At 45.9% G+C, this 14,514-nt stretch overlaps 1 protein-coding gene across 2 annotated transcripts; it reads left to right on the forward strand.

Annotated features, from left to right (window-relative positions):
* Positions 1-12,047: 12,047 nt before the first annotated feature.
* On the forward strand, positions 12,048-14,505 carry VKORC1 (vitamin K epoxide reductase complex subunit 1). 2 transcript variants are annotated; one of them, XM_059692203.1, is made up of 3 exons: positions 12,058-12,420; positions 13,496-13,605; positions 14,045-14,505. In XM_059692203.1, the coding sequence occupies exons 1-3, from the start codon at positions 12,248-12,250 to the stop codon at positions 14,251-14,253; spliced, it is 492 nt and encodes a 163-aa protein (XP_059548186.1). In that variant the 5' UTR covers positions 12,058-12,247; the 3' UTR covers positions 14,254-14,505. The 2 variants fall into 2 exon arrangements, with proteins under 2 accessions (XP_059548187.1, XP_059548186.1); XM_059692204.1 differs by lacking the exon at positions 13,496-13,605 and having other exon boundaries at positions 12,048-12,420.
* The last annotated feature ends 9 nt before the right edge of the window (positions 14,506-14,514 follow it).

The raw sequence follows: 14,514 nt of genomic DNA on the forward strand, positions 1-14,514 counted from the left end.
GCGAAGTACTCTCAACCCGGGTGCCCGCTCCTTCTGGCTATGCCCCTGCTCCCGAGCGCCCAAATAAACTCCACGACTCCCTCCCCGGGGCTTCCGGCCTTATCTGCGGTCTCCGTGCGGCCCTCTGTCTCCTGGTCTATGAAATGGGCTCCCTGGGAGAGAAACGGGAGAGGGCGAGAAGATCCTTAGGTGTAAAGCGCAGAGAGAAAACTGGGTTCCTTCCCTGAGGTCCGGCTTTCTCCTTCCAGCTCTTGGTTAATTTACCGGAAACCCCAGCTCAGCCACTTGCTGACTGAGGCAAGTTACGTAAACTGCTCAATGCTTTAATTTCCATGTTGGCAAAATGAGACTGTAGCAACCTTGGGGTTGTTGTGTGGTTACGTGAATTTATATATGGGGTGTCCCTGGAATAATGCCAGGCGTGGGATTAGCACTATGTAAGTGTTAGACGTGACCATGCATTCATGCCTGTAAGTAACTGATTGGGTGACTTTTCTGTGCCAGGAGAGGAGATCGGGTATTGAATCAAGTAAAAAACCCTTCCCTGTCCTGGAAACAGTTTCCGTGTCAGCTGTGAGGAGGGCTGCACAGGAGGTGGAGGGAGCACCAGATAGGGACGCGGACGTTGGTGCAGGTGCAGCATGCGTAGGACTCGGCCAGGCACGGGAGCGACTGGCAAGGGCATGATGGCAAGATCGAGAGTAGCCTGGATAAGCTGAGGAGATGGCTGCAGCCATGCGGGCACTGGGAGGAGAGGAGTGAATGGTGTCTAGAGTCAGATCATGAGGGGAGAAAGCCACGGAAAAGGTTTAACTTGTCAGGCTTGCCCCTTAGAATCCTCTGGCTGTAGTGATGGGGAATGTGGGGATTGGTGAGACCAAAGGCAGAGAAACCAGTGAAAAGACAGTTATTTTTTCCAAGCAAGAGGTGATGGGAGATTTTTCAGTGTGTGCGTGTGCATGTGTGTGTGCTTGTACTGACTAGATTTTTCTTTACCGTGGTTATGTATTTTACAAATATTTAAAAGTTTTTATTTATTTATTTTTTTAAAAAAAGGTTAAGTTCCCAGTCTGGTGTGGCTCGGCGGTTGGGCGACGACCCAGGAGCCAAGAGGTCACAGTTCAGGGCATATGCCCGGGTTGCGGGCTCGATCCCCAGTGGGGGGCATGCAGGAGGCAGCCAATCAATGATTCTCTCTCATCATTGATGTTTCTATCTCTCTCTCCCTCTCCCTTCCTCTCTGAAATCCGTGGAAATATATTTTAAAAATAAAAAAAATAATAAAAGGTTAAGTGAAACTCAGGGGCACCCTGAGTCTCTGGATTTCCTCTTCGCTCCCCACCCCACTATACACACACTCACTCACTCACTCACACTCCCTCTCACACGCACACTCATTCACACACACACACACACACCCTCCCACCCTTTCTTTTCCAACCTCCTGGCAATATCCTGGAGTAAAGTCAGGAGGCCACTCAGCTCCGGAGGCAGGCACTGCTTGAGCCCATGGAAGAAGGGAGAGGGGAGCGTGCCCCGGCCAGGAGCGTGCGCAGAGAAGCAAGGGCTCGGGTGTGAGCAGTGTGCCAGAACTCGGCGCCCACGTAGCCGCCGTGTGGACCCGCCACGGAGCTGGCAGCTCTGGCTGCCACGGAGGCGGGAGGCGTGCGCGTTGAACACCAAGGCTTTGGCTGGGCCCGCCGACTGGCGCTCGGCCTCCACTCTGCTGCCCCCCAGCGGCTGAGATTGGACACGCACCCCGTGGTCCCTCTGCCAGAATACTGTGACTCATTTAGTGGACAGTGGTCAGGCACTCTTCCGAAAGCCTTGTATGTACTAATTTCACCTTCATAACAGCTCTCTGAGATAGATACTATTATTCTGCTCATTTTACAGGTGAGAGAACTGAAACCCAGAAAGCCCTCCCCCTCCTCCCCCCCCCTCCTCTTTCCTCTGGGTTCTTACCTCCACGCTCCTGGCTCCAGTCACACTGGCCTCCTGTTCCCCAAACATACCAGGCACATTCCACCCCGAGGCCTCTCACTAGCTGTTTCCTGTACCTGGAACATCCCCTAGATATCTACATAGCTTGCTCCCTCGTGTCCTTTTGCCCAAATGTCAACTGAATGAAGCACGCCCTGACTGTCCTATTTAAAATGGCAATAACCCCCATCCTCCCCAACTGTGCTCTACTTTTTATTTTATCCGTAGCATTTAGTACCATCAACATGCTATATACTTTATGTATTTAATATAACTGCTCATTTTCTCCTCCTTTTCTAAAATGCGAGACCAGGGCATGAATAATTGTCTGCTTTACTGATTTATTCCGGGCCCTAACCCTGGCACATAACAGGTGCTCAGTAAACGTTTGTTTTAAAGTGATAGAAATATTGGGCTTTATTTTCTGAGCTATTGAAATGGAAAGTTCCTGTTATCTATGGCTGGCTTCTCTCAGGATGAGTGATCTAAGAGGAAGCAAGGTGGGGGCCACAATGTCTCTAGGACTTACCCTCTAAAGTCACACACCTTCGTTTCTGTATTGCTCTCTTGGGCACAGTCAGCACTGTGTAGTGTGGGAAGAGGCTACACAATGGTATGGATACCAGGAGGTGGAAATCATTAAGGACAATGTTGGAAGCTGGCCGTTATAGCCTGGAGGCTGCCATGCTACGAGGAAGCCCAAACTAACCCCTAAGAGAGACCACATGGACACACCCTGAGACCACAAGAAGAGAGAGAGCTCCTAGGTCCTCCCTCAGCTGCTTTAGTCTCCCATGGTTCCAGCATAGCCATCATCTGACTGCAATTATGTGAGACAGAACTGCCAGACAAAATTCCTAACCCCTGAAAGCTGTGAGGTAAACTAAAATAACTGTTATTGCTTTACACCAAGCATGTCAAACTCAAAGGCTAACACGGGGCAAATAAACAAGGTCTAAGTTTACGTGGGCCGCCAAAAAACAAAAGCTGCAATTTTCATAGAGACGTAGGTTTATTTCGAAAAGTAGAGTATAAAAAAGAACAAGAGCAATGAGAAATTTTAATGTTTTCTTCCTGGCACTTGGCATTTCTCTGCTACTATCTTTCCTACTTTGGGGGAAATTTTGTTCGCAATGATTACTTTCAAAACTGACCCAAGGTGAATGTCAGTAATTCTGGATCTGACAGGAGACTTATTTCCTTTCAGAATTGTAAATAACTGCTCACACCAATAAGTACTTCCAAACATGGGAATAATTTCGTATGTGAATTTTCGAGTATTTTCAAACCTGGCAGGTAAATATTTGTAAAATTCAGGCACACCAACATCATTGAATTTTGCCTTTAAATCTGAATCACACTGGATCTCAATCAATTCCAATTGCATTTGATTAGGTATTGATTCTATATTTATTGAAAAAATCGAACAAAGGAAACCTGTCTTCCAAAAATTTAAAATCTGCAAACCTTGTTTCAAATTCAGTTCTAAGGTTTAAAATTTTTTCTGTGTACTTTTGATACAACGATGCAGTTTCACCTGAACTTGATTTGTTCATGTTGCATGTCAGAAAGTGCATTAAATCTTCATTTTTCAACTGCTTTTCCCAAAGAACTAGCTTACATTTGAATGCTTTGACTTGGTGACACATGTTTGTAATAATCTGATCTTTTCCTTGCAGTTTTAAGTTAAATCATATAAGTGTTTTGTTATATCAACCATGAAGGATAAATCTTGCAACCATATTGTGTCAAAAAACAGGCTTGCCCAGAAACCAAGATGGCAGCGTAGGTAAACACTGGAAATTGCTGCCTCGCACAACCACTTCAAAAATACAACTAAAAGACAAAACGGACATCATCCAGAACCACAGGAAGGCTGGCTGAGTGGAAATTCTACAACTAGAAGGAAAGAGAAAAGCACACTGAGACTCAGAGGAGGTGCGAAACTAAAGTACAGAGGTACGGAGGTGCACGTGGAAAGGGCTGGCAACTGAGGACACGGTTGTCTTTTTCAATCGGGAGGGCGTCACAAGCTCCCGACGGCCCTGACTCCAGTTCCGGGCAAGTCTCTGGAGACCCAGACTCATACGAGGACAAACTGGACTGTCTGGCATCGGGCAGAACTCGAGGGCGGCTTTTGCTCAGAGGTGCTTGCAGCGATTACCGGGACACTGAGAAGCGGGGCCTCTTAGGGTAGGACTGAGGATCTGCCATAGCTGTTTGCTCCACCCTGTTGATTCCCTGAAACCCCACCCCACCCAAGCTGTGTGCAGAGGCTTTTGCATATGAAAGGCCTGGCCCTTTGCAATCTGAAAATTACCTAACAAACTGCAGCTGGGTCAGAGAGACCCAGAACTTCCAAAAGAAGGCCCAAGGCCCCACAGTGGCTTGCATTGCTTCACAGCTGGGCCTCATCTGGGCACCTCCAAATCCCAAACAAAGAACAGGTATCTGCAGATCTCTCCATAGCTCCTGCTGGGTAGCCTCAGGTAGAGGCTAAATTAGCACCTCCTTAGAGATCCAAGAGCCAGTATACCCAGTGGTCAGAGCGGGACCATCTAGATTACAACTCCTCAGATCCATAAGGGACACACTCAGGGGGCAGACTCAGTGAGCACCAAAGCCCCACTGAAGCAAGTCTTGCCCCAGAAGGGTGTCTCCAGCACAGAAGTTCCCCCACTGTAGACACAGCTGATTCTCACAGCCAATTACCTGGAGGTAAATTCCTCCCAGTGATACCTACAACAATCAAGGCTTAACTACAACAAGACTGTGCACACAGCTCACAAAGGGGTGCACCAAGAGTGTCCACCTCAGGTAATTGGGGAGGCTGAGCCACTGGGCCCTATAGGACACCTAGCACACAAAGCCACTCTAGCAACACAGGGAAGCATAAAAAATTCGGAGACAAAGGAACAGGTCACAAATGACAGAAATGGAGGAAAGCAAACGACTGGATATAGAGTTCAAAACCACACTTATAAAGTTTTTCAAGAATTTTCTAGAAACTGCTGATAAATTTAGTGAGACCCTCAAGAAATCTAGTAAGACCCTCGAGGATATGAACAAGGACCAACTAGAAATTAAGCACACACTGACTGAAATAAAGAATATTATACAGAGTTTCAACAGCCGACTAGATGATCGCAAGAATCAAGTCAAAGATTTGAAATACGAAGAAGCAAAAATCACCCAACCGGAAAAACAAAAAGAAAAAAGAATCCAAAAATACGAAGATAGTGTAAGGAGCCTCTGGGACAACTTCAAGCGAACCAACATCCAAATTATGGGGGTGCCAGAAGAAGAGAGAGAACAAGATATTGAATACCTATTTGAAGAAATAATGACAGAAAACTTCCCCTACCTGGTGAAAGAAATAGACTTACAAGTCCAGGAAGCGCAGAGAACCCCAAACAAAAGGAATCCAAAGAGGACCACATCAAGACACATCATAATTAAAATGCCAAGAACAAAAGACAAAGAGAGAATCTTAAAAGCAGCAAGAGAAAGAAAGTCAGTTACCTACAAGGGAGTACCCATACGACTGTCAGCTGATTTCTCAACAGAAACTATGCAGGCCAGAAGGGAGTGGCAAGAAATATTCAAAGTGATGAATAGCAAGAACCTACAACCAAGATTACTTTATCCAGCAAAGCTATCATTCAGAACAGAAGGTCAGATAAAGAGCTTCACAGATAAGAAAAAGCTAAAGGAGTTCATCACCACCAAACCAGTATTATATGAAATGCTGAAAGGTGTCCTTTAAGAAGAGGAAGAAGAAAAAAAAGGTAAAGATACAAATTGTGAACAACAAATACACATCTATCAACAAGTGAATCTAAAAATCAAGTGAATAAATAATCTGATGAACAGAATGAACTGGTGATTATAATAGAATCAGGGGCATAGAAAGGGAGTGGACTGACTATTCCAGGGGGGAAAGGGGCGTGGGGGGTGAGGGAAGAGACTGGACAAAAATCGTACACCTATGGATGAGGACGGGGGGAGGGGTAAGGGCAGAGGATGGGGTGGGAACCGGGTGGAGGGGAGTTATGGGGGGAAAAAGAGGAACAACTGTAATAATCTGAACAATAAAGATTTAATTTATTTAAAAGAAAAAAAGAAAATGCCCTGATCTGTTTGGCTCAGTGGATAGAGCGTCGGCCTGCGGATTGAAAGGTCCCAGGTTCGATTCTGGTCAAGGGCATGTACCTGGGTTGCGGGCACATCACCAGTAGGGGGTGTGCAGGAGGCAGCTAATCGATGTTTCTCTCTCATTGATGTTTCTAACTCTCGATCCCTCTCTCTTCCTCTCTGTAAAAAATCAAAATATTGCCGAAACCGGTTTGGCTCAGTGGGTAGAGCGTCGGCCTGCGGACTGAAGGGTCCTGGGTTCGATTCCGGTCAAGGGCATGTGCCTGGGTTGCGGGCACATCCCCAGTGGGAGATGTGCAGGAGGCAGCTGATTGATGTTTCTCTCCCATCGATGTTTCTAACTGTCTATCTCTCTCCCTTCCTCTCTGTAAAAAATCAATAAAATATATAAAAAACAAAACAAAACAAACAAACAAAAAAATCAAAATATTAAAAAAAAAAAAAAAACAGGCTTGCCCTACCTGGTTTGGCTCAGTGGATAGAGCGGCGATCTGTGGACTAAATGGTTTGGGTTCGATTCCAGTCAAGGCACATGCCTGGGTTGCAGGCTCGATCCCCAGTAGGGGATGTGCAGGAAGCAGTCGATCAATGATTCTCTCTCATCATTGATTTTCTATCTTGCCCTTGCTCTCTGAAATCAAATATATATATAATCAGGCTTGTGTCTTGATTTTTAGTTATTAAGAACTGACATATTTCGTCTTTCAAGTCCTAGAATTGTTTAAGAACCTTGGAGCAGGAGAGCCAACGTACCTCGGTATAGGACAATCCAGAATATTCACTGTCTAATTCACTTAAGAAAGCAGAGAACTGTGGCTGATTTAAAGTTTGAGATCTTATGAAACTGATAATTTTTTATAGATGTCAACACATTTCCTATGTTTATTACCTTCGCACACAATACTTCTTTTTTTAGTTTATTATTTTTTATTTATTTCTTTTTGTTTTGTTTTGTTTTCTTTTGGGCTGTTTTTTTTTGTGCATAATACTTCTTGATGTATAATGCAATGCGTATGATGAATCTTGGATCCATCATAAATTTCACTTTGGATTTTTTTTGCAGAAATGCCACGAAACCATTGTTGTTTCAGGTCATCGAAGAAGCTCTATTTGTAGCTACAGAAGTTAATTTTGAGAGAGGTAGATTGTATTTTTGCAGAAGTTTAAAAACATAAATTAAATAGATCTTGTCCTGTACTAGCGTTATGCATCGGTACTGGTTCCAATAATTCTTCAAAAATGTTGAAATCCATGTTACAAGCACGAAGAAACACAGCTAACTGAGCTACGCCTCCAATGTCCTACTCTCGTCACAGGCGATGGAGAAAGCTTCGAAACTGGGTGATTTTGCTTTGATCTCAATACATATATTGTCAGCCAAATCAGTAAATTTCCGCAACTGTATTTCGAGACAAAGAGATTGCTGAAAAGACTTCCATTTCCAGGACAAACAGTTTCTGCAGCTTTAATGAGACATTCCTTGATGAAACCACCTTCAGTAAAAGGTTTCGAGTTTAGCTATCAGCTCCGACAAGACGCAGCGCTTCACTCCCTTGTGATACTGCAGTAACCATGAGCTGTTGTTTTTTCAGTCCCAACTTGAGCTCTTTCAACTTTTCTTGTCCCGTTAATGCCTCATAATGATCATATTTTAATTTATGTTATAACTTTGGTACACTAATAGCATTATTACATATCAAGCAGATTATTTTATTTTTTATTTCTCAGCAAAAATACTCCAATTCCCACTTTTCTTGGAAATTTCAATGTTCATCAGCAATTTTTCGTTTATTTTTACTGCCACTTGATTTCGATAGAGACATGCTGAATGCCAAGGGCTGAAAAAATGAGTCATCGTTAACATAAAATAATAGAACATTTTAATAAAAATTAATACTTTTTCTTGAACATTAACTTACCAGACACTGAATAACTACACAAATTAGTAAGAGTCATGCAAATAAACCTATTTTTCTTGTTCTCCGAAAGCAAAATATTTCCTGTTGCTCACACCAAACAAGTCAGTTCAAGACTAATGATGTGGCAATTGGCTGCTAAAATATTCGCTGCTAAAATTAGTGGAGAGAAATGGTGCGCCTGCGCATAAGGCATGTAAGGGAAATGAATGCAACACGATTATAGCAACCAGTCATTAGCGAACAATGTAGCTTGTTATTAATAATTAGTGGCCCAGTGCACAGATTCATGTACATTAAAAGGAAATTAATTAGAAGAAATGTTTTAATATCACTATTTGCCCTTTCTCTATAATAGAAGTGTCAGAGATGATAGAAAATTAGTAAAATGTATATGAAAATAATATATAATTTGCCCTAACTGGTTTGCTCAGTGGATAGAGCCGCTCGGCCTGCAGACTGAAGGGTCCTAGGTTCGATTCCAGTCAAGGGCATGTACCTTGGTTGTGGGCACATTCCCAGTAGGGGGTGTGCAGGAGGCAGCTGATCAATGTTTCTCTCTCATTGATGTTTCTAACTCTCTATACCTCTCCCTTCCTCTCTGTAAAAAATCAATAAAAATATATTTTAAAAAAGAAAATATTATATAATTTGATCAATAAATAAACAATAACAACATGATATAACAACAACAAAGAAATGATATAAAAACAACAAAAACATGATATAAAAACATGATATAAAAACAATATTGATTAAAACAATGACTGATAAATTGATGAAACTTACTCTAATATCTCCCTGTGTACCACATTAAGAGTAAAAACACTTTCAGAGTGCTTGACTAATTTCCCTTTTGATGAAGTATTTACAACTTTAACTTTAACGTCACACGCTCTATAACTGACCATGTGCGAAAATGGGTTCAGGTAGGACTATTCCTACTCTGTCTAGAGTTTGTCCTTGGGATTTATTAACAGTCATCGCAAATGCTGGCATCACGGGAAACTGTCTTCGAATTAAATTAAACAGTGTCAGACGGGGACAAATCAATTCTTGGAAATCAGAACAACCTCACCTTCCACAGATCCTGTTAATACTTCAGCTCCGATTATGATAGGTCGCAATTTTTTGATAATAAATCTAGTACCATTACAAAGAACCCATTTACTATTGAGATTTCTCAGTAGCATGATGACTGCACCTACTTTCAATTTTAATTTATGACACAGCATTCCCGAAGGAGTAATACTATTAAGAAATTCAATAGGAAGACTTTTGTTTTTGGCAACATCCGTTGAATTGATGGAATCATCACTCAAATAGGTGTGAAAATCTCCAATGAGTATATCCAAAATTTCTTCATTTAATTTATGAATATGCTCATTTTTTGGATAAAGAATCGCACATTTATATATTTTTTTAATTTAATATATATTTTTTATTGATTTTTTTACAGAGAGGAAGGGAGAGGGATAGAGAGTTAGAAACATCAATGAGAGAGAAACATCAATTAGCTGCCTCCTGCACACCCCCTACTGGGGATGTGCCCGCAATCCTGGCATGTGCCCTTTGATCAGAATCAAACCTGGGACCCTTCAGTCAGCAGGCCAACGCTCTATCCATTGAGCCAAACCGGTCAGGGCTATATTTTTAATATTACCTATAGATATACTTTTTCCAAAGGTAGCTTCAATAATAGATCCATTACAAATCATTTCACCGGGGATTTCAATAATATCCACTCTGAGAGCTTTATATGTATCACGCATGCGCGAGTCAGCATTTATTTTTAAATTGCCAGGGTGCGTCATATGTACTGGCGGCCAGTCAGTCAGACGGTCGGCCAGGCAGTCGGTCAGTCATTAGCCTTTTATATATAGAGATTATGTATAACAGGATATTGTAACAATTAAGTTATGAAATTTTTATTAAAACGTTTCTTACATACTGTTATATTGACTGGGCCGCAAAAATATTTGTTGTGGGCCACATGCAGCCTGCGGGCCGCAAGTTTGACATGCTTGCTGTACACCATTATTTCTGTAGTGACTTGTTGAACAGCAATAAGTCCTCTGTGGTTCCCACCTCCTGGTATTCATACCACTCTGCACTCTCTTTGCACACTGAGTAGGGCTGACCTGTCCCAATAGGATAAGGTAGAAATGACAGTGTGACTTTTGAGGCTAAGCGGTAAAGACGTTGTGGTTTCCATCTTGCTCCCGCCTACAGCACTCATCCTGGGGGAAACCAGCCATAGATAACAGGGACTCCAGGAGGCTGTGGGGAGAGGTCAGACCTAAGTCCCAGTCCTCTGTACTAGTTTCCTATTGCTGCTGGAACCAGTTACTACACACTTAGTGGCTTAAAATAACATGAACTTATTATTTTACAGCTTGACAGTTCAGGAGTCTGACAGGGGTCTCACTGGGCTAAAACCAAGATGTCAGCAGTTCCTTTCTGGAGCATTTAGGGGAGAATCCACTTCTTTGCCCGTTCCTGCCTCCAGAAGCCTCCCCTATTCCTCAGCTCATGACCCCATTCCTCCACCTTCAAAGCCAGCACGTTGCATCCCACTGTGCCTTTCTTCATAGTCACACCTCCCTCTGCCTCTCTTGTTCTGCATCCCTTCTTCACTGTAAGGAACCCTTGTGATTACATTGGACCCACAGGATACTCCCTTTGTTTTAAAGTCAGCATATTAGCCCTGGCCGGTTTGGCTCAGTGGATAGAGCGTCGGCCTGCGGACTGAAGGGTCCCAGGTTCGATTCCGGTCAAGGGCATGTGCCTTGGTTTCGGGCACATCCCCAGTAGGGGGATGTGCAGGAGGCAGCTGATCGATGTTTCTCTCTCGTCGATGTTTCTGGCTCTCTGTCCCTCTCCCTTCCTCTCTGTAAAAAATCAATAAAATATGTTAAAAAAAAATAAAAAAATCAGCATATTAGTGACGTTAATTCCATCTTCCACCTTAATTCCCATTTGCTATGTAACCTACACACTCACAGGTCCCAGGGACTAGGACATGGATGTTTGTGTGGCTGTTGCTCTGCCAACCATGCTGTCTGGAAGGAGAGGAGTGGGCCTGAGAAGGAGCAGCCAGGAAAAGGAGGTGGGCCGGCAGGAGAGGGACACGTCACAAAAGCTAAAGGAAGAGAGAGTTCCCAGGAAGGGGTGCACTGCAGTGACTAACACTGCTGGGAGGTCAAACCTGATAAGAATTAAAAAATATCCGTTGGAGTTGGTGTCCTAATGACACCAGCCATTCGTTGGGGTAGTTTTGGGGGGCAGGAGCTAGTTTATGGTGTCCTGGGCAGCAAGGTAGGAGTGAATAAGTGTGAGACTGAGAGTGTAAAATCTTCCCAAATACTTGATTGTAAAAGAAAATTTGCTGCTGTTTCTAAAATAGGAAAGAAAAGCACATTTCAATGCAGATGAGAAGGAAAGAGAGGTATAGCAGCGATGGGTGTAAATGCGGTATCTGTGAAGGGGAGAGTGCCGCTAGCCCACCGAAAGCCTCGAAAGGAGGGACTGTTGGATTGACCCAGGCTCAGGGTTAGCCAGGCGGGCGCCACGATAGCCCAGAGGTTAGGTTACCATCAAGGGTGCGCTGAGATGGTAACTGGGAATTTAAGGAGAGAAAGAGAGACCGGCCGGCAGGAGGCGCTGGTGAGGCAGGGAGGGATTGCGGAGCAAACTAAGGGTATTGTTGTCATAATGGTACTGAAATAATTTTAGGGAAAATGCTTGGTTCTTGATTGGATCGCACTACTCGCTGGATTTCCTGATCCGCTGGTCTCTAGGTCCTGGATGTCCCAATGCTTAGAACAGGGCTTGTCACAGAGTAACCGCTATATACCGTTAGCGGTAATTGATATACGTATGTACCTGTTAAAACGCCGAAGACTCCATTTCCCTTGAGGCATTGCGGCCGCTGGGACTACAACTCCTAGCATGCCTGGCGGGCCGTCTAGTCCGTGAGGGCCTTTAATCTGGTTTTCCAGTCCCAGCATTCCTTGCCGTTTCCCTACCTCGCCAGCAAGCCTATCCGGTCCTAGGAAAACGCAGTTGGATCCCGGAGTGCGAGACCCAGCCCGCGCTCGCGCAGACGGGCGGGGAGGGTGTGGCCACCTCTTGCCCCGCCCCTGCTCCGTGGCTGATTCTTTCGACCGGCGCATCGGGCGGGACGCCGAGACATGGGCACTACGTGGGGCAGCCCCGGGTGGGTGCGGCTGGCGCTCTGCCTCGCGGGCTTAGTGCTCTCGCTCTACGCGCTGCACGTGAAGGCGGCGCGCGCCCGGGACCGGGACTACCGCGCCCTCTGCGACGTGGGCACCGCCATCAGCTGTTCGCGCGTCTTCTCCTCCAGGTGCGCGTGGGAGTGGAAGGCTTGGGGCACCGGGCTGTTCGTGGGAGCGGTGCGTGGGAACCAGGTGTGCATGGCGTTCAGGTTGCCAGGTGGTTCTGGAGCAGATGCATGGGGACCGGCTGCTCCAGGGGGACACTGCCCAGCGAATCGGGTGTGTCCGATAGGAATGAGGGGCCGGATTCGGGGGGGGGGGGGGTGTGTGTGCAGATATTGCTGGGGACTATGGTTATTCCTGGGAGTAGCTCGTGGATCTGGATTCCAAGAAATAACGGTGACCAGGCAGGAGGGGGAGGTAATGTGTGGGGACCCATGCTGCTGGTCATGAGGATGGCCGTGCCTGGGGAGAAGGTGGCCAGGTCTGGCTATGCTTGAGGGCCTGGGGTCAGTGGGATGACCGAATACAGAGGAGGCAGTGGGCGGCCAGGGAGCTGGAGAGTTAGGGGTCCAGGCCAGAGAGATTCTACCCCGGATTCCCAGTCTCTGGTAACTCTGTAAAGCAAGGTCAACTCTTATTTCCCACCATGCCATCTTAGAATTATTGAAGGTCTAGGATGAAAAGAGGGGCCTAAGGGGGAACCTTGGCCAGGCCTGGCCTGGGAATGGGGGAAGATAGGAGCAAACACATGGAATCCTGACGTGGCAAAGGGAAGCTTCACCGGGAGGTCATCGACCCTTGGCCTCAAGCTGAGTAGGGAAATGGCGACATAGGGAAGGAGGACAGCCCGGCTGGCTTCTATTTAAAAAGAAATATATACAATTTAAATAAATAAATAAATAAATATTATTATATATGTTATATAATATATATATTATTTATATATATTTAAATTCATTTCGGAGAGGAAGGGATGGAGACAGATATAGAAACATCAGTGATGAGAATCATGGATCATCTGCCTCTTGAGGGTGAGCTCACAATCCGGGAAGTGCCCCGACCAGGAATCCTAGGTCTAAGCTCAACCATTGAGCCACACCAGCCGGGTCAAGTGGCTTCTGGGAAATCGCCCCTCCAGGACAGGCCCAGGGCACTCACTGGGTTGACAACACTCCTCACCTGGGCCTTCCCCTCCACCAGGTGGGGCCAGGGCTTCGGGCTGGTGGAACCAGTGCTGGGTCCAGACAGTGTCTTCAATCAATCCAACAGCATATTCGGATGCATCTTCTACACACTGCAGCTGTTGTTAGGTAACTGGCCCGCCCCCTCATGGCAGCCCTTCCTTTCCAGCCCCATTGCTTGCAACCTCGGGGCTCTTAGAGCTGATGGGGGTGGGAACTAATAGAAGCCTTTCAGTTGGTCTTGGAAGTGTCAGAGCCAGAAGGACCCTTAACCACTTCCGAGGGCACCAGTTTTGTTGGAAAGACTCGGGAGTTCTTTTCTGGGGGAATCTAAGGGTTGTTTGTCTTTCATCTCATGTGGATGACGTTTCAGTAGGAAAATTCACTATTTGGGTCCCAGAGATCATTGCACGGAGAGGAAAACCAAGGCCTTGATGGGGCCTGTCAGACCCTCTGATTTTAGAGATTTCCCCAGCAGCCCCTGCTGCCTGGGTGGCACCAAAGTCGTGGCAGTTTCTAGAGGTGGCTTGTCCCTGAAGCCCATGTTTGACCCTTTTCTTCCTCGCAGGTTGCCTCCGGGGCCGCTGGGTGTCTACCCTGCTGCTGCTGAGCTCCCTGGTGTCTCTCGCCGGCTCCGTCTACCTGGCCTGGATCCTGTTCTTCGTGCTCCATGATTTCTGCATCGTTTGCATCACCACCTATGCCATCAACGTGGGCCTGATGGTGCTCAGCGTCCGGGGGGTCCAGAGACCGCAGGGCAAGGTCAAGGGGCACTGAGCCCTCACTGACCTCTTATGCTCTGCTTTGGTGTGTCGGCTTTGCCGAAGGGGAGCACGCCTGGGTCCTAGAGGAGTCTACAGCCCACCTCCACCATACTCCCCACACAGGACAATGGACCAAATGTGCCACACTCTTTCCTCCACCTGGTGCCTCCGGCTCTGTCCCCAAGGATTGATTTCCAAAGCTCCTGGCTTTGCCCCAGGAGGGAAGGTTCTGAGCAATAAAATTTCTTAAATTGGTTAAGTCTGAGCCACCTGT

The sequence above is a fragment of the Myotis daubentonii genome, chromosome 4 (genome assembly GCF_963259705.1).
Source record: "Myotis daubentonii chromosome 4, mMyoDau2.1, whole genome shotgun sequence".
NCBI classification, from domain to species: Eukaryota; Metazoa; Chordata; class Mammalia; order Chiroptera; family Vespertilionidae; genus Myotis; species Myotis daubentonii.